Raw genomic sequence first — 18487 nt, 5'->3', positions numbered from 1 at the left:
ACTAAATGACTGTGAATATATTTTGTAAGCTGTAAATACTACTCAAGATGGAAAGATATTAGCAACCTCTTTACTAGGCATCAACTCCCTCTGAGGCACAACAGAATTATGTAACATGTCTAGTTCCATATAATCTTAGAAGAAAATGCTGTGGCTTAAATACATTGTTATCCCAGTCTTATGAATGGAGAAGATAAGGCTTTAAAAAGTCAGATGGCTTGTCCAAAATAACATTGCCATATGAAAGTCAACCTTTGTTCATATTTTATATGTACTATAGAGCAACACAATACACTAAAATAAAAATTAACCCAAAATCTGGACCCTGGCACCAAGTTTAATTCTGAGATGAAATTGTTAGGCATGACCCTTCAGTGGTGAGGGCTGAAATGTAGCAAGTCTGCCTGGTTAAGCTTTGAAAACCTTGCAAGCAAATGACTATAATAATTAGAACATTGTATCTTGAAACAAAAAAAAAAAAAAAAATGGATGTTTATTTCTCTAAAATACAATTAGAGAGTACAGCCTCAGGTTTTACAGTCTAACTACAAAGGCATGCACCCCTCAGTAAAATAGCAAAATAATTAATGCTAAATCCCTGACCTCCACCAAATTCACTTTCCACAAACTCAAGAAAATGAAATGCCTCGAGCAGGATTTTAATCTCATCTTGATATTTAACCTCACTTTATGCAGATTGATGTCAGCTTTTAAAATAGCTGCTTTTAAAATGCAAAGCACATACATTTTTGCTTATAGTTTCCTTCTATTAGGATTTTTCTTGTTAAAGAAACTTTGTCCCTTCTACTGCTTATTATAGAAACCAAAAACCTAAATTACTTCGCCTTGTAGGACTTAATTAGGAACCTATCCAAACAAATGCATAAAGTAATGCACATTAATGGAGAATTAACTTTGACAGGTAGTATGATTCTAAACAGAGAATTATTAAGACAAAGAAGGATTCACAAAACTGATATGTTTGTTGTGGTATCAAGCTTAGCAATATCTTAAATGATGGAATATTTGTACTCTTTTTATGGCCAAAAAGTAAAAATATTTTTAAAAATAGACTTAAGTTGAAATACAGTGTGGTGGCTTATTCTGTAATGAAACCTGACAATAGGTTCTTTTCTAAAATCCAGGATATTACCTAGTGTAAAGCACGAGACAGTGCCAAGGTTTCTCTTTTGATGAGCTCAGTCCTGATGTGACTTGATGAGCTGGGGTAGGTGGGTAGTGGGGGTACTCCCCTTATCTGAGAAGTAGGAAAGGAGGGTTGGGGCAAGAAAGGAGAGAGAATGGGACCAGATGTAAAGTGAATAAATTAATTAATTAATTTAAAAACAGGTTAGGGCATAATTAATAAAGAAATCTGCATAGCAGTATCTTTAATGTATGTAGACACAAAAATTCTCTTAAAATACTTGCAATTTTCATTCAAAAAAAAGGGGGGGTTCCTATATTTTGTATTCTTGCTGAGGCCATTTCAGATTTGACTAGAATTTGATTTCCTTGATGAGGAATCCCATGGAAAATTACCCAACTCTATTCCAGGAACCCAGGGCCAGGATATCCCTAGCTAACTCACCTGAGGTTTCGCTAAATGGCCTTTTATGCAAACCTATCACTCCAGCTAACTGCTTTTTTTAGCTTCTGTTAAAGCTGCTTGCTTCAAACTGCTTGTTTTTGCAAAGGTCCCTGCAGCTGTCAAGAGGGATACCAGAATGTGGTTTCTGTCTTTAATAATTCTGTGTTCTGGACACTCAGGGTCACACCTAGGTCCCCCAAACACTTAGATGTGGCATTAGCTGGATAGCATAAAGACTTCCAATTGGCTATAAACTGTGTCTGAGTGTTCATCTCTGATGGACACTAGTTTTCTGTGATTTAGGACATGACAACATTTCATCATTTAGCATTCAGCATTTAATAATAACTGCACATCCATAACTAAGTAAAAGATTCCCTTAAGAACACTGGTACTAGCCCGGCATGGTGTCTGTCACATGCCTTCAGTGCCAGTATTCAGGGAGTCAGAGGCCAGCCTGGTCTCTGGACTCAGAGGGAGTCCAGGACAGCCAAGGCTATACAGAGAAACCTTGTCTCAAGAAAAGAAAAGAAAAGAAAAGAAAAGAAAAGAAAAAACAGGTGCGGTGAAGAGGTAAATGGGAAAAGGGGTCACTTTAACTGGGAAGTAGGGAAAGTGGTTAATATAAAAGTGGAAGGGAGGAAGGGGAAATAAATAACACTAAGGATATTTGAAAAAGCCATTGAGGAACATATAAGCATACTGTAAAACACAATGTGTGTCGTGTGTGTGTGTGTGTGTGTGTGTGTGTGTGTGTGTGTGTGTGTGTACAAAGTCTAAAGGAAGCTGCACAACTTGAAGTGATGATAATACAGACCACAGACTGTAAAAAACAGCATCAGACATGAGAAACCTTCTTCCAAGTCATTGGTTATGGGAGAGTCCAAGAGACTTCTGGAACAAGATAGTGTACTGCCACTGCCCTTGATTGCCTCCCAGAAAGTGAAGACACCATGCTTTTCAGACATGGGGCTTGGAGGATTCAAGCCTGAACTCACTTGAAAACTTTCTCCCTGATGACTACAGCTCCATATCAGAAGGTGCTAGGAAAGCTTCCAAGAGAGAAAAGTAATCAGTAGTCATTCCCAGCTGTATAGCCTGTGAACCTTAATGGCCAGCCTGACAAGGTAGCCCCAACAGTAAAATAATGGCACATATTTTAGGGATAGCCAACAGCTGTCTAATTGGATTTAAGGTTCACTCAATAGGAGTGAATTCATGCCTGATAGTTTAAACTGAGCCAACTCTAGAGAGGAGAAATACTACTGTCTTTTGTGTAAACCAATAAAATATATAAGTTGTATTCTTTTTTTGTTTGGGTTTTTGCTTTCCCGAGACAGGGTTTTTCTGGGTAGCTCTGGCTGTCCTGAACTTACTTTGTATACCAAGTTGGCTGCGAACTCACAGAGACCTGCCTGCCTCTGCCTCCCCAAGTGCTGGGATTACAGGTGTGCGCCACTGAGCCTGGCCTCCAAGTTGTATTCAAATAATACTTATCGTTACACCAGCAGCTACATTTAGCTCTTTTTCATCAAAGAAGATTCTTTTGCAACAGGTAGAGTCTATTAGAGACCTACAACTGGTGAAAATGCAGAGAATAAATAAATGGCCACAAGGTGCTAGCCTAGACTGATAAATCTGTAACACATCCCCTACACCTAAGACTCAAGAAACACTGAGGGGGCAAGGGGCATTGCAGGAGCCACAGGACCAGGTTGACTTGCTGTTCGACAGATGTCTTCTAGGCATGATGACGAAGCTATACCCATAAATTTCCAACAGTATCGTTGCCTAAAAAAGACCTGCATAAAAGGCAACAACACTTGACCTACCAGTGTGGATGGGGGAAATTTCACAGGTTTCAGCACTAGATAAAGAGCTACAGGCAATCAGTGACTGCTCAGCGGGAGAAGTGGTTCTCTCCAAGGAAAAGCTTCCTTATAAGTTATCCAGTCCCGAGTATCAGCCCTAAACATATGCCATATATAAATAGACCCAGCTGTTTTTGTGTATGTGTGCCTGTGTATGTGTGTATTCATGTTACATATTGTGTATGTGTATATATGTAATATTAATTGAAGTGCATGAATTTCAGGAGAAGTGGTTGTTGGCCATGGTAGGAGTTAGAGGAAGAAGAGGCATGAAAATGATATAAATACAATATTATAAAATTCTCAAACAATAGAAAATTTAAATTTAAAAGTTCTATGTATAAGTATGAATAGTTGCTAAGTCTTTTTTTTTTTTAATATTGTGGCTTGTACTTCATCAGTGTGATTGCTAAACTCTCCACCCTCAATCCTTGTTTTACTCTTACATTAAATCCATAATTTTGATGAAATTTAATCATTGTTTCTCACTTGCCAAACTGGCCTTGGCAGACAGGTACATAGAATACAAAATAAATGGTCTTTCACACAAAAGAACTTAAACTGGTTGGGAGGAAACTGAATTTAGATGAAGAGTTGAGAAAACCAAACAAGGAAGTTGCCCTTGTGAGGTATTTGAAGAGAGAGATGAGCTGGTAACTAGACAGATCTCAGGGCAGTAAGGGTGCCCTGTGGTAACTGTCCTCCGTAGACCTGCACCCCACAGAGCCTCCCCGTTCCCCTCAGCAGCTGTTTCTTCAGGGAGATCAACACGAGAAGATAATAAATGATCCAGTATATGTTCTACTTGATCATCAGAATTACAAATGATACCTTTAGTAGATGTTACAAATAGCCTGGAATTTCAGTGTGGTTTGTGTTTGTTGTTGTTGCGTTTCTATTTTCAGCCTGAGAAACTGCCTATGTTTTGTTGATTGAAATGGGCATTTATAAGTAAAAGGAACAATACAGATACATACAGATATATGTCTTATTGATAGTAGGAAGTTTTGTATGTGACTCAGTAGGCATGAGAGTGCTGTGACAGCCCTGCCGACATTCAGAGCCTCACCGCTCAGGCAAACTGTTCACTTTCTTATCTTAATCTTCACAACCTCCTCATTGAGTCACACAGAAAACGCCAGGTGGGTGTTTTTAAAATTCTGATCATAATTACAAATGCCTGAGTTTTAAATACATCTTAACCTTCACACTCAGTGTGATGCATTCATTTTCCTTAGTAAGAATGTGTTAGATGCCCACTCCATGTCAAGGGGTCAAAAGCGGGCCACCACTGACTGCATGTATGTATGTACTAGAGCACGAACTACAAGGAATGCTATAGAGATATGGAAAGGTGAATTTCCAGCAAGTTGTCTGATGAGGGGAATTATCCTCATGAGAAAGACCCAGAGACATGTCTGAAGAAGTGATAACTAAGACAAAGAAGGAAGTGTCTCCCCACCCTAGGGGTGACATGCAGCAATGCCTTGAAGGAAGAACTGAGAAAGCCAAAGTGTGGAGAGAACAGGAAATAGCAGCTCAGATGTTTATAGGTGATAACGGGCTTTCTGGGAGCAACTGGGAAGCCATTGAGGAGCTGAAGTGAAGGAGAGTAAAGGAGCGAATATACTTCCCTGTCAGTAAGACCTCTGGCTTCGTTCTGGAGGAGTGGTACAGAACAATGGCACACTTACAAGAGTACCTTGGGTTATTGTATTTTCACCATTGTTTGAGAAGTACATTGCACACATTTTTATTAAAAGATACTAAAAATATTTTTCTAAGGAAATAATTTAAATAAGATTATTTTAAAAGAATACCAAAATATGTATTATTTCCTTTTAGGTAAGCAATTTAAATAAAATCATTCACTACAACTAAACAAACATTGAATTGTGCACTTTCTAGGGCATTTTTCTAAAGATTATCAGTTACACAGATGGCAAATACAGTCCTTGCTCTTGGGTAATCTAGGGAATATGATCCGGCACAAACAGTTCACAGAGCAGTGGGAATGGAGTGGATGGTCTTTAAAGTACCTTGTATAATTCAAGAATAACAAGTAGGATGCTCTAGGCAGAAGAAGGGGCATGCCAGTATAAGGATGGAGGTCGGAAAGGGTAGACAAGCTCAGGAAAATATTAGAGACTAGACCCACTGGAATGAGAAGCTGGGGTGTTTTGGAAAGCCTTAAAATGCTAAAAGCACATTCTAAACTACATGTGCTGGGCAGTGGGGCAACCCTGAAGGTTTTCAGCAGAAAGTAAACAAACCGGAGTTACTCAAGGATGGCAGATGAAACGTTTCCCGTCACCTTCTGTTCTTGGCATACAGCTAATTACCTCTTTGAGCCTTCTATGAAGGTATGGGAGCCGTTTGACTGAGTTTGGAAAATGGAACGTAAGGCGTACCAGCTATTTACCAACTGCTAAAACCTTCCTCATAATCCTTTGCTCTCTTCCCTTATCAGAAACATCCTATAGATTATACACCTGACACACTATTTTCATTTTGAATAGGTGTTGACTCAAATCCTATGACATCTGAACATCTGTCACATGGTGTTTGATACTTCATCCGTTAATGGACTGCCTTTCTTTAACAAACAGACCAGTTCATCAACAGAGGAGCAGGCAGCATCCGGAACAGTAAAAGTCAAGATGTTTGCCACATTGCCTTCGGCTCCAGGGTTCTTGGACCTCCTCCACTCTCTGGCAGACGGAATAACCTAAGACTTTCCAGTGAGGTGGGCAGAAGATTTAAAGAGCTGACCTGAGCAAGGGCACAGGGTGCTAAGTGGGCTGTGGGAAGGAAGGAAAGAGAAGCTGATTGTGTGCAAAATAGGCTTCCAAATTTTCAACAGGAATTTTGGGTTTTAAAAGACTTCAGTAATTTTTTTTGTCATATCAACATACTTAATTTTTTTAGAGTGGTCTTTTTATTAAACATGTTGCTTAACATATTTCGCCTTCTTTGTTAAAAGAAATGTTGGATGTAGACCAGGAACCCTACAATGTGCACATTCTCAAATGGTCTGCTTTTTATCTTTAACTTCCTTCAAATCTTTGACATGTAGAATGATTTGTACTCAGCTCTACCTGTTGCAGGCGGGAGTAGCCCACAGTGTATTTTAATTTGTGTCTAGGAGATCCGTTTGCCTGCTAGTCCATCTTGTGTTATTTGTCTCCTTCCATTTCTAGTTTTCACTAAGCTCCCTTCCCATCACCTTTTAGCTGAAGCCCCTCTAGGTTTTTTCTCACTTACTTGTCCAAGTTTTTGCCTTATAGACTTTATAGAAAATAAATGTAATGCCTGTATCTTTAAACATACATGGTAATTCCTTTTCCTTATAGACAGTAAGATCCACTGGGTCCAAAAATAGCCAGTTGTGCCAGCAGCCTACAGTGGAGAAGCGTGTTAACAGTGCAGAAGTGTCAGCCTTGCTGACACCTGAGTCTGAGCAGCAAGGAGACAAAGGAAATAGTCGCCAAACGAAGCAGACCACACCTATTCCTGGTAAGAAAGAGTCGTATGGAAAGTAAAAGCCAGTGGAAAATAGTGAGAGTTGTTCTTACTGAGATGAATCGAGCAGTACTCAAGAGCCAGAGACTCATACTCCAATCAAGGACTATTCGTGGAGATAACCTAGAACCTCTGCACAGATGTAGCCCATGGCAGTTCAGTGTCCAAGTGGGTTACATAGTAATGGGAAGAGGGACTGCCTCTGACATAATCTGATTGGCCTGCTCTTTGATCACCTCCCCCTGAGGGGGAAGCAGCCTTACCAGGCCACAGTAGAGGACAATGCAGCCACTTTTGATGAGAACTGATAGACTAAGATCAGAAAGGAGAGGAGAACCTCCCCTATCAGTGGACTTGGGGAGTGGCATGCATGCAGAAAGGGGAGGGAGGGTGGGATCGGGAGGGGAGGAGGGAGGGGCTTATGGGGGGATACAAAATGAATAAAGTGTAATTTAAAAAAAAAAAGAATCCTAAAAAAAAAAAAAAAGAAAATGACCATTCAATAATGAACAGGGTAGTGGGAATTGAAATATATTCGGAAAGCTTATATATGCATTATTTTGTATTCTCTGTCCGTTTGTTTATTCTGTTATTTTAAATAGCTATAATGTCCCAGTTTTTCTTTCTGATAATAATGTCAAAGTAAAAAAGAATCTCATTATCAATTTATTTTGGAAACTTTGCGTTTAAGTTTTACTATGATTTCAGTATCTATTTGCAGAGTACTCTTTATTTTCTCTCATTGGTGAAAAAAAAAATAGCTCTGTAAGAAGACTGGTCTCATTTCAGATTGAAAGCTCAAATCTAGCAGAGAAGTAAAGGGATTTGCAGCTCTTGTTTATTAGAAAAATTGAAACCCAAACACAAGACTTAGAATTATTTTATAATTTTCTGCCCTTCTTGTTCGGACTTCAGTAAATGAGGAAAAGGGGACATTTAAATTAATTTTACTTGAGTTAGAAATTAATGATGGCTATTACAGACAATTTTGCCCATAGGGATAACAAATGGCATGAGAAAATGAGTAACATGGACATAAAGTCCTGGTTCTACCAACGACCACCTCTGAAGCCTGGTTCAAACTTCTTCGCCACTGGAACCTTAGTTCCCTCTTCTTAAAAACAAGTCAGACATTCTGCCAGGCTCTGGCTGTGGTGTTGAATTATAGGTGCCTGGAATCGTCATTGTGAGACCAGTGACCAAAACCAGTCCCCTTTATGATATTGCTTCAAAAAGGGAAGCATTTAGTAAACATTAGCTGCTGTGATTATTACTTAAATACCAAATTATACTCCAGAATTCTGCTCCCGGCTTGATCTCAGCTCACCTTCTTTGGAAAATTTCTTACTCCACTACACTTCCTCTTTACAGAAAAAGGAATTTTTCTGTTGATTTCACCTTCTGATACTTTTTAATATAGCATGCTGTATGAGTAACGTCAATCACACTTCTTGTAGCCCTCTATAAATGTTATAAATCTTATTTCTTGGATGAAATTTATCACTCTTATAGAAATTCTCCTGCCGAAATAGGCATGGACACCTATTTTCTGTAAAGGACTAAGTTGTGTCTTTTACATAGCCTCAAATTATGTCACAATGATGCGTGAATATTGTAGTGATAAATATATTTACTGTATTATTTCAATCAATATAATGCTTTCTGTTCTGGCTTTCGTTCTTTGATATGGAAATTTACCAGCCAGTCTACCTGTTATGTATCCACATCCCCCTACAGAACCATCAGCAGAGAAGAGTAACAACAGAAGAAGATTTAGGTTGCAGAGCAGCAGCAGAGAAAGGACAGAGGCACAAGGTGGTAAGGCACTCTTTCAATACTACCTCAGATCTGTGTTATTCAGGGCAGCAGGATCTCTCTGCAGGCTGTAAATTTCAAAGGATTATGAGCCAATTCATTTAAAATATAAATGTCTGTTCTGTGGGGATTATGGAAATCAAATTTTTTGCGAAAGTATTGCTTCAGAGTCTACTCTAACAGAGAGGAGCTGGAATCAACAGACAGGAGCACAGAAATGCAGGACCCCTCCCTTCACTTTCAGGCAGGGCCAAAGAAAGCTTAAATTGCTGCTGCTGCTGCTGTTCTCTAAAAGGACTCAAATGTGACAGAGGAAATTCCTGCCTGAAGTCTACCCAAATTGAACTTTATTATCATTTTTCAGATTTAATATATGTCCTTTCTTTTAAAGCAGGCTCTTTCAGAACTCTTGTTACACTGCTGTGTTTCCCTTTGGATTCTTTGTATATTATATAATGCACTTTAAAAATAAACACTCTACACTTAAGCACTGGATAAATGTAAGCGGCTGCTAACATTATCCCTTTAAAGATGGGATTTGAGGCATGTTTATGTAGATTTGTAGATGTATATATTTGTCTATCTTGAGTACAGCCCAAGGATGTCATGAATAGATCTTAGTACTATTTTCCAAAATTTTAAGATTCAATCTTCCAAGCTTTAAGCTATTTTTATTAAGGGCAGGTAGAAAAACTAATTCTGCAGTAATGCTCATATCCAACTTCTTAGGGCGATGAAGGAAAAAGTTTGTTTTAAAAGAATTATAATCTAGTTATTCTGTGGAATCGAAGAAAAAATATAAGATCCCTTTTGGAATTCTTTTTATTACATACTGTAAAATTTAAACCAAAAATGTCCCTGTGCAAATATCAAAGTATTTTAAGGTAAGGCTCTACAAAAATACAACAGAGTTTGTCGTAAACCATTCAACTATTTTTAAAAAAAATGCACATGAACTATAAGGATACCACTCATTTGTTTTTAAATAACTAAATGAAAAATATACAAAATTAATAGCACCCTTCAAAAGCAACTTTTAATAAATATCAGTAGAATAATAAATATTTCTTTCAATAAAGGTAGTTCCTTGGGAAATAACAGAAATGAAGATGGAGAAGATACCACCTTCAACAGTATCACACAGCCTTTGAGGACAGAGCCAGTGAGCTCTGGCACTCCAGAACCCCAGGCTCCTGATCAAGCAGGTTGGCATCCTTAGTATTCACAAAATATAATCATGCCAAATATTACTGGAAAATTTTGTGAGTTCTACTACCATTGTCACATGTTACCAGGAAAATGAGAGTCCTGTCTTAAGGTTCATAGTTTCATTAATAAGGAGACTTGATAGGCTAGGGTCAGATGGGAGGGGAAGAGGACTTCCCCTTTCAGTGGACTAGGGGAAGAGGATTGGGCAGAAGAGGGAGGGAGGGTGGGGCAGGGAGGAGTTGAGAGAGGGGCTACAATGGGGATATAAAGCGCGAATAAATTGTAAAAGAAAAAAAAAATTTGGAATGGGCTTAAATGAAAACTTAGGAACAATTTTATGAGAGTTTAAAGGAAAACCCCCAAGGCAGTCAAACTGTAAATCTTACACCATTTCTGTGGAAGACAGTTTTTAAAAAGATAAGGAAAAAAGCCGTGATGCTTGACTTAAGCCACCATGAAGGTCAGCCAGGTAGGAGACAAGCAGCTTCATAGTGTTAGGGAGCGGGCATTCTTCAGTGCAAAAGTACATTATTTCATTGAATGGTTAATTATTCCACCTCTGTCTTTATCATGGCTTAAGGTGGACTCATGTCCCTAGGGGTGAGTGGTCCCGCCTTCCTCAGAGTTGATCCATGAGCCAGGTGAGTGACCTGTCCATCTGGCTTAACTCTTATGTATTCTGAGTAGCTTGGAATGCCAAGCCTTCCATCCTGACCAGAGAAATAGCTTTCTCTGGCATGTCCCCACAGAGCCCTTGATTTAGGCTACTGTAACCCAAATATTTCAAACTCAGTCATTTAAAAAAATGATGATATAATTACTTGTTGAAATGTATCATATTTTGTAAATTTCCCTCTTAGCCTCAATTTTATATCAAACTTTAATATATGGGAGAGTATTTTTATACTCCAGTTGTCCCATTCAAAAATGAAACTTTAAAACTCTGAAGCCTTGTCCTCACATTTGCCCCTCTCCCAAGCCCATCTTCTGTTATATTCCTGTTCTCTGTATAAATAGAGAGCACTGAGCCCATCAACATATCTTGCCGAGCAGGTGTTTGCTCCTTTTACAAAGGCAAATTGTTTTTGAGCAAAGGGAGAAGGAAAATAAATGAAAATTGTTTGTAGTTTGTCAGTCTTATTTATGCAGTGTTGAAACCTTCATTAAAATGTTAGGCGCAATTAGTGTCTCTAGCATAAATCTGACTGTGTAGAAAAACTAATTAGATGTTTAGGTGATCATTCTTGCATTTATCTTGTTTGCTGCAATATTGTGATTACATGGTAATTTACATATTTCTCTAAGAAAACACACCAAATTATTCATTACAATTGATATGGAAATACTTGAGGTAAAAGTACAGATTCAAGAAAAGCTTGGGGTGGTGAGATAATTAGTATTACTTTGGTGTAAAACACTCCTCTTACTTTGACTTTTTGACAGTTAATAATGTTTGGCAAGTAGGTCATAAAAAATTGTCTAATTGAATAGTGAAAATTCCCAGAATCCTTTCTGGTCCTTTGCCACACACATCCATGTACATAACATAGCACATTGGCTTTTATAACCACTTTCAGCCTTAGGCTTTGCCCATGAAATTTTATAAAACACCAAGTGTATAATGTAAATAAAACAAGCATACGAATCAACCATCTGTGATAATAGTATTTCCAAAGAAATTTATTTTCAAATAATTAATTGATATGTACATATACTTTTACCATATTTTAAAGTGGAAAGCAAATTCAAATACTAATGAGATTGATGGTGACCAAATATATATTTGAAGACATAGAGTGTTGTCAGCATATTTCAGGGCTGATTGATATTTTTGTATTTATAATTGTCAATGCTGAAATTGCTACTTCACATGAATACATAGTATTTATAAGAACAGACAAAAGGCTGAGAAAATTGAGGAGGACAACATAGGCCTTATTCAGGAGAAAACCTACAAAAGGGGTCCCTAATATAAGACTCAGACCCAGGCTACAGGCTGGGTGTCTTCTGGACAAGAACAAGGAAAGGGCAAGGAGACTGAAAGGTCTCAGCCTGCAGTTAGCTTCTGCTGCAGGTAATTAGGGAGATAGGGTGTCTGCCGTGATGAAAAATACCAGGCCACCACCAGGCATCTCTCAATTGTTTCTGGGATCAATAGGTCACGGACATAAATAAATAAATAAATAAATAAATAAATAAATAAATAAATAAATAAATAAATAAGCAAACAAACAAACAAACAAAAAAACAAATGCACATATACATGTGTATGTATATGTATGTATGTATGTATTATTAACTTGGAACCAAGTTACTTAAGTTCTTGGAATTGTGGTGGTTTAACCAAAATGGAGGCACTTTACAAATGGTGCAGTCACTGCTAACAGCATGAAAGGACTATTTCATAAATTACCGGAAACTCTCTCCCAATCCTGAGCCACATTTCACTCAGTGATTTTTATTTTTCTTATTGTTAAGCTCAAGCCAGCAACTAAAACAATAATTTTTCAAGTTAAACATTCTGAGACCAGACATGGTGGTACACACCCCTCCAAAGACAGAAATTGGTGGGTCTCTGTGAGTTGCAATTCAGCCTGGTCTATATAGTGAGTTCCAGGATAGCCAGATCAACACAGAGTAACCATGTCTTGAAAAATAAAATAAAATAAAAAAGAAAAATAAAGAACAGAAAGCTTTATACATCCAGTAAAAATACTACCAGCCTCAGAGCCAAGCCAGGATGTTTCAGACGCCATTTGTCAGAACTGTGGTGTGATGGCGTGGCAAGCCCACGTGGTGAGTTCAGCGTTTGGGCTGCGTCTGTGAGCGCCATCAGAAACACATGGCATTCACAGTGCTTTGTATTCTGAATTAGTTTGTGATGCATATTCAGAATCTTTTTATTGTTACCAAAAATGTTGCATCTCCAAAGCCACTTTGTACAATCCAGGGTTGAAGACACTGTTTCAGAGTACTCATAGGTTTCCAAAATCCCAATAAGTGGTTAGCCCCAGGCAGAAGGGTTTCCTGCCCCAAATAGGAGTGTCCCATCAATGAGTTCATTTTGCTTGCTCACACTGACTCAGACCGCCCGTACTTCTGGGCAGGTGGTAAGATGAAGTAGATGTGGCCTGCTCTGGCCATGGACCTGTAAACACAAGTCTTTCTCTAACATATTTTATCAACCCTTTACCACCCAGTCATTTTGTGCAACAGTAGTAGTCCATGGTAAGAAACTAATGAATTTAGTTTTGAACTATTTTCCATTGTGTCAGCAATGTCATTTTTTGTAAGAGGTTTCTGGGTCTTGCTTTTAGAGTATGGCTTTGTAGTTGGTAAATCTTAGGTGGCCTGTGGTTACCTTCATTGTGATCATAACTGCAATAGACGACAGGGTCCAGCATATATCACTCCATCCACCTCATGGCTGTGCAGAATAGGCGAAAGCCCCACCACCGAGACAATGTGGGGAGAAAAAGTGCAGCATTGTCTTTAATTGCATTTCCCATACATATTGCCCTCTCACAATGCATAAATCATAATTAGAAAACCTACTTCAGTGTGGTACAAAAGATGGAAGGTTTCTGAAATAGTTGATTAAAAAAACTTTAACAGTCATATGCAGAATTTTTAAAGAAAATAAATAAGAACAAAATATATATCAAAATGTCTTCTAAAATTAAATATAAAATTGTATTTCAAACTTCAGAAACCACCACTCAGGTTAACAGTTCTTCTGTGGATTTAGCTTGCAATATCTGCTCAGCTTAGTCTGTGAATTATTTGAACCAACGAGAGGCAGAGAAACAGACGGACAGACCATCAGTCATCCTTCCATGGTTTCCTTGATTCGTAACCCACACAATGACCAGATGGTCTGTTTAAAAAAGCTTGTTACGTACTGTACTCTGTCTTCCTGTGGTAAAAAGGGAGGTATTAGTAACTCAAATTCTTTTAAATTTGGACAACTTCCCTCACTGGATGTCAAATTAATGAGGTTGTGCTATAAAGAACTTGCTGCAAGACAGGTGATAATTATTTCAGACTTACAGATTTCCTGGCCAGGGTTTCAACTCAAATGGAGAGGAAGTGTAAATGAGTTGCCTGTGGCCATGGGCACTGTTCTGTGGGTAACTGTTTAGCAAGACACAAGATGGTGGAGAAATTGTCTCCCCTGGCTTCTGCCTCATTTGATAAACTCTGTTTCAACGAGAAATGTTATCTAACCACCTAATAAAAGAACACCTAATGGAACACCTCTCTTGTTACCATCTTTCCCCAATATAGATGAGTGGGTATTTCCTGAAACTGCTAACCCGACCTCTGAGCCAGCATGTGTCAGTCAGTCTTCACTCATGGATGGGGACTCATGCGTGGCTTCACACCTGTGGCTGGAAACCAGCAAGGACAGTGAACCTGACCAAGCAGAGGAAACACAGATGTCTCCCAAGGACATTTTCACCTTTTCATCTAGACCAAGATCAGCGCCTCATGGGAAAAGTCATGATATGTTCACCAAGGTGTGCCCGTTTATTCTGGACCGAAAGGAGGACAACAGATTGACAAGGAGAGACACCAGGTTGGAAGACGATTTTTATGGCAGCGACAGCAGCGAAGAGGTACACAACTTGATGAGTAAAATAGGCTTAAAGCACGGTGTCCCGTTCGTGCCAATAAGCATTAAAATGTGTTGGAATGAAAGAGGGGGAATCAATCGCTATTTATAAAAATGCAGCAGATTGCTATGTCACTCAGCAGTTTCATCAGGTTGTCATGGTAACTAAACATTTCTGGTTTTTTTTTTTTAATTATTAACAGCCAGTTTTATGTTTAATTATGGAAGCCAGTTTTTCAGTTGTTTATATTTTTTATTTTAATCTTTGCCTCACAGAATTAGAAATAATTTATAGTTGAGTACATGATAGCAAGACCACTGCAAAGCTGACAGCCAAAGTCAAGGTGTCTGGGGAGGCGGTACTGTGTTGCTAAGCATCCGGAATTGACACTTTCCTGGCTTCTTCCTCCCATGCCATCTTTTCACCTTAGACCTATTAGGACTCATTATTTACCATATGGTCCCAGAATTTCAAGAGTGTGGCAATTAAAGTTTAGATAATGAATCCTGTATTAGGAGTGGGACTTTCCTTACAAAGAGGTGTTTTTCTGGGATTTAGAATATAAATATGTTGCTGGTAAACTGATAAAAAGTTTTCTTGGAAATTTTTGGAAACTTAAACTGAATTTGGTTTAGAGATGTTTATTTAGAAACTAAATACTGTGACTGTCTCTGTGTGAAATGCATCTGGGGCATGTGTCCGCCTGCAGGTGTGAATATTTGTAGTTTGTGGGTATTGGGTCCGTACAGTGCGAGTGCAGGCCTCGGGTGTCATTTCCACCTGTTTTCCTTTCTGAGGTATGGCCTGTCCCTGCCCTAGAGCTCACTAAGCAGGCCGGCAGGCCTGTCTATGCCTTCCCATGAGCCACCCCACCCCACTTTTTATGTGAGTTCTTGGGCTCAAATTTAGGTCTTCCGGCTTGTCAGGCAAGCACTTTACCCATATCCTCCTGTACATAGCTATCTCTATTCTTAACAGTGGCAATTCATATGTGAGAAAGAAACATTTCCAAAGCACCATAGTCAAAGTTTAAGAAAACATGTGCAAAGAACATGATATAGAAATAATTAGAAAAACTCTTATGCATGCTTCCAGTCTTTCTGAAATGACTAACTGAGCGAGCATGGCCTGTGGACAGTGCACTGTAGATTAGGTCCACACCTCCTATGTGCAGAGCCAGCAGAGAATATGGGGCTTTGCTTACAGCTTTAGTAGTAATTACAGGTTTTATATCTCTTAATGAATTTTGTCAACTAAATATATGTAGAATCCTCCTTAAATAATATCCTGGCTTCTTCATGTGCTGAAGTAATACATAAGCTAACTACAGTGCATTTCAGGCCACCATGTTAAGTGCTGGTATTAGGCGTACCTATGTCTTTCGCCCCGGAAATCATTAACCTATAAAAATTTTCAAATAAACTTTTGTCTTCAGCATCTAATAGGGTCTCCATCTCGCATTGTCACTTCTAAGGTATTATTTGGCCAAACTGGTCAGTTGACTCATACCATTTCATACATACAAAGGATAGACTTGTGTCTTTCCAAGGAGCACACAGCACCATCTTACGGCCACGCTGGGCTCCAATTATTGCCGGACTGTCTCAACCCACCAGCCGCCCAAGTAGTGACACGGAGACTTTTTATTAATATATGAAACTTGACTTTAGCTTAGGCTTGTTCCAAACTAGCTAGTATTACCTAATTTAACCCGTTTATACTAACATACGTTCTGCCACGTGGCTCATTACCTCTACTCAGTACCAGCACCTGTTTCTTCCTTCATATCCAGCTGGCAAACCTTAGATGCCTGAGTCTTTCCAAGAGTTTCTATCTCTACCCAGAAGTCCCAGATACTCTCTCCTGCTTTAGTGTAGGCCATTTAGCTCTTTATTAAACCAATCAGAAGGTGATAAAAAAGATGTTTACAAAACATTGAGACAGGTGATACTTCATGAAAATAACAATACCAAAGTCCAGCCTGTACTCAGCTCTCTACTGGTACAGAAATCAACAGTTGAACAATACAAACACAACTAATGCACAAGAGATTATCCTAAAACCATCCTTCTTTCTTACTTACCAAAAGACGTACTTTAATGGTGGAAATGCCCTGACAGATGAGAAATAGCAGTTCTCTGGGAAATAATAAAAGCAGTTTTATGAGGAACTGCCCTGGAAAGAGCATGTCATGAGAAACTTAGCCCCTCTGTCTGTAGGACAGATACATAAGCCTCAAGCAATCAAGTACTTTGAGGAAGTGAAGGCTTTCAGCTCTGTGGGTTTAAATTTGATATCACTTTATGTGCATTCTTCTTCTATTATCTCTTCTACTTCTGATGCCCTTCAATATTTATTGCACAAAAACATATTTATTAGTAACTACATGAAATGGAAATTAAATTCATAATGCATTCTTCTGAAGCTCTGACTGCATAGCAGTCTGTTCCCTCCCCTGTGCCATGCCTTCTTTGTGGCCAGTAGCATATGGCTGGAGTCTGTGCTGGGACCATCTTACTGCTAACACATGCCTGGCTCACTGTCAGTCAGAGTTTCCTAAGAGTACCATCAGGGAAGAGACAGGCCTTGACATGTCATGTGGTCAGAGACATTAATAAGATAGACATTAAGATATTAAAATTTTTACATAAGTGTAACTACAAAATTGATTTCCTTCTTTGTTTGCTGTTTGCTTGGGGGTATGTCATATTTTCTTGCAGGAAAGTTTCTCTTATTTATTGATTGTATCAGCCATAGAAATTGAATTATCTTTTGCATTGTTTATTTTATATACATCTCCGAGTTTGAAGAAAGATGAGTTTAGATAACATCCTTATAGTTACATTGTTTTAGAATAATATAATTATAATTAAGGAAAATACTAATATTTTAGTATACAAATAGGTGATAATTATGTTATTTACTATACTTGAAACATACTCAATAATTAAAAGATTTATATAATGTTTGACAAGTGAGTGATATTTAAGGAGAAATTAGTTCAAATTCAGTAACATATAAACCAAGTGGAATCATATCGTGTTCTTATGACAAAAGAACACATTCTATAGTAAAAACTAATTAAAATAAGATTCTGGTGATATATTGTCTTTATAATTTTAGGTGGTACTACCTTAATGAATTAATCCACATCTGAGATCACAGTATGAGAGCCTCAAAAGTGCGAATTTTTAAAATATCCTCTTGTACTCACTGCTTGGTGTGTATTTTATTCCCTAGGCTGCCATATATACTGATAGGCCGGTGCTCAATTAATTTTGAAGTTGTACCTTTTATTTGAAAAGCACATTATAGAAGTATATTTCATGACGAGCTATAAAATTGAAACTACCATGTAAATTCAGGGAGGCTGTTAAAACACAGGGCTTGCGTACTGTCTCAGCATCTGAAAGAAGCCATTTGGCGTTTCATCATTATTCACAGCATGACTAGTAGATGTACCTGGTTTGCAATTTGTACTAGCTTTAATGTTTCAGTATTCCCCTAACTTAGTTTTATATAGAGCTATAGTACTGTCATTTTCCACCACCCAACTACAGCTGTGTAGCACATATTGACGAAGATGGTTTCAAAGCCACCCACTCACCCTGTACAATTCAGATTGGAACATTTGCCCCCTGAAAGATGCATTTGGGACACAACGGAATATAGACTGACCTCCTGTCACATTTAGATTAGGGGGGAAATCTTCAACACCATCTTTCCATCCACTGTATGGAAACCTGAAAGGAACAAATGTGTAAACGACGTTGTTGTTAAATACATGTGTTAGTTCTTTCCTCATCCTGTTACTTTCAAGCTATTTTTTTTCAGATATAAGTAGATTTTTTATTTATTTTTTT

The 18487-nt window shown here is 38.3% G+C and overlaps 1 protein-coding gene across 2 annotated transcripts in view; it reads left to right on the top strand.

Annotated features, from left to right (window-relative positions):
• The window catches only part of Cfap20dc (CFAP20 domain containing), a 237699-nt gene that overhangs the window by 117847 nt on the left and 101365 nt on the right, over window positions 1-18487 (top strand). Inside the window, exons 8-12 of one of the 2 annotated variants that reach the window (XM_055599102.1) lie at window positions 6072-6208; window positions 6816-6978; window positions 8722-8799; window positions 9879-10004; window positions 14296-14627. In XM_055599102.1, coding sequence (XP_055455077.1) covers window positions 6072-6208; window positions 6816-6978; window positions 8722-8799; window positions 9879-10004; window positions 14296-14627 — 836 coding nt within the window. Of the gene's footprint in view, window positions 1-6071; window positions 6209-6815; window positions 6979-8721; window positions 8803-9878; window positions 10005-14295; window positions 14628-18487 lie in introns of both variants that reach the window. The other variant, XM_055599101.1, reaches the window with a different exon arrangement.

This window comes from Psammomys obesus, unplaced genomic scaffold, assembly GCF_907164565.1.
Source record: "Psammomys obesus unplaced genomic scaffold, mPsaObe1.curated_primary_1811, whole genome shotgun sequence".
Lineage (NCBI taxonomy): Eukaryota > Metazoa > Chordata > Mammalia > Rodentia > Muridae > Psammomys > Psammomys obesus.
Note: the sequence above shows the minus strand (reverse complement) of the source record. Positions and strands in the feature narration are given on the sequence as shown.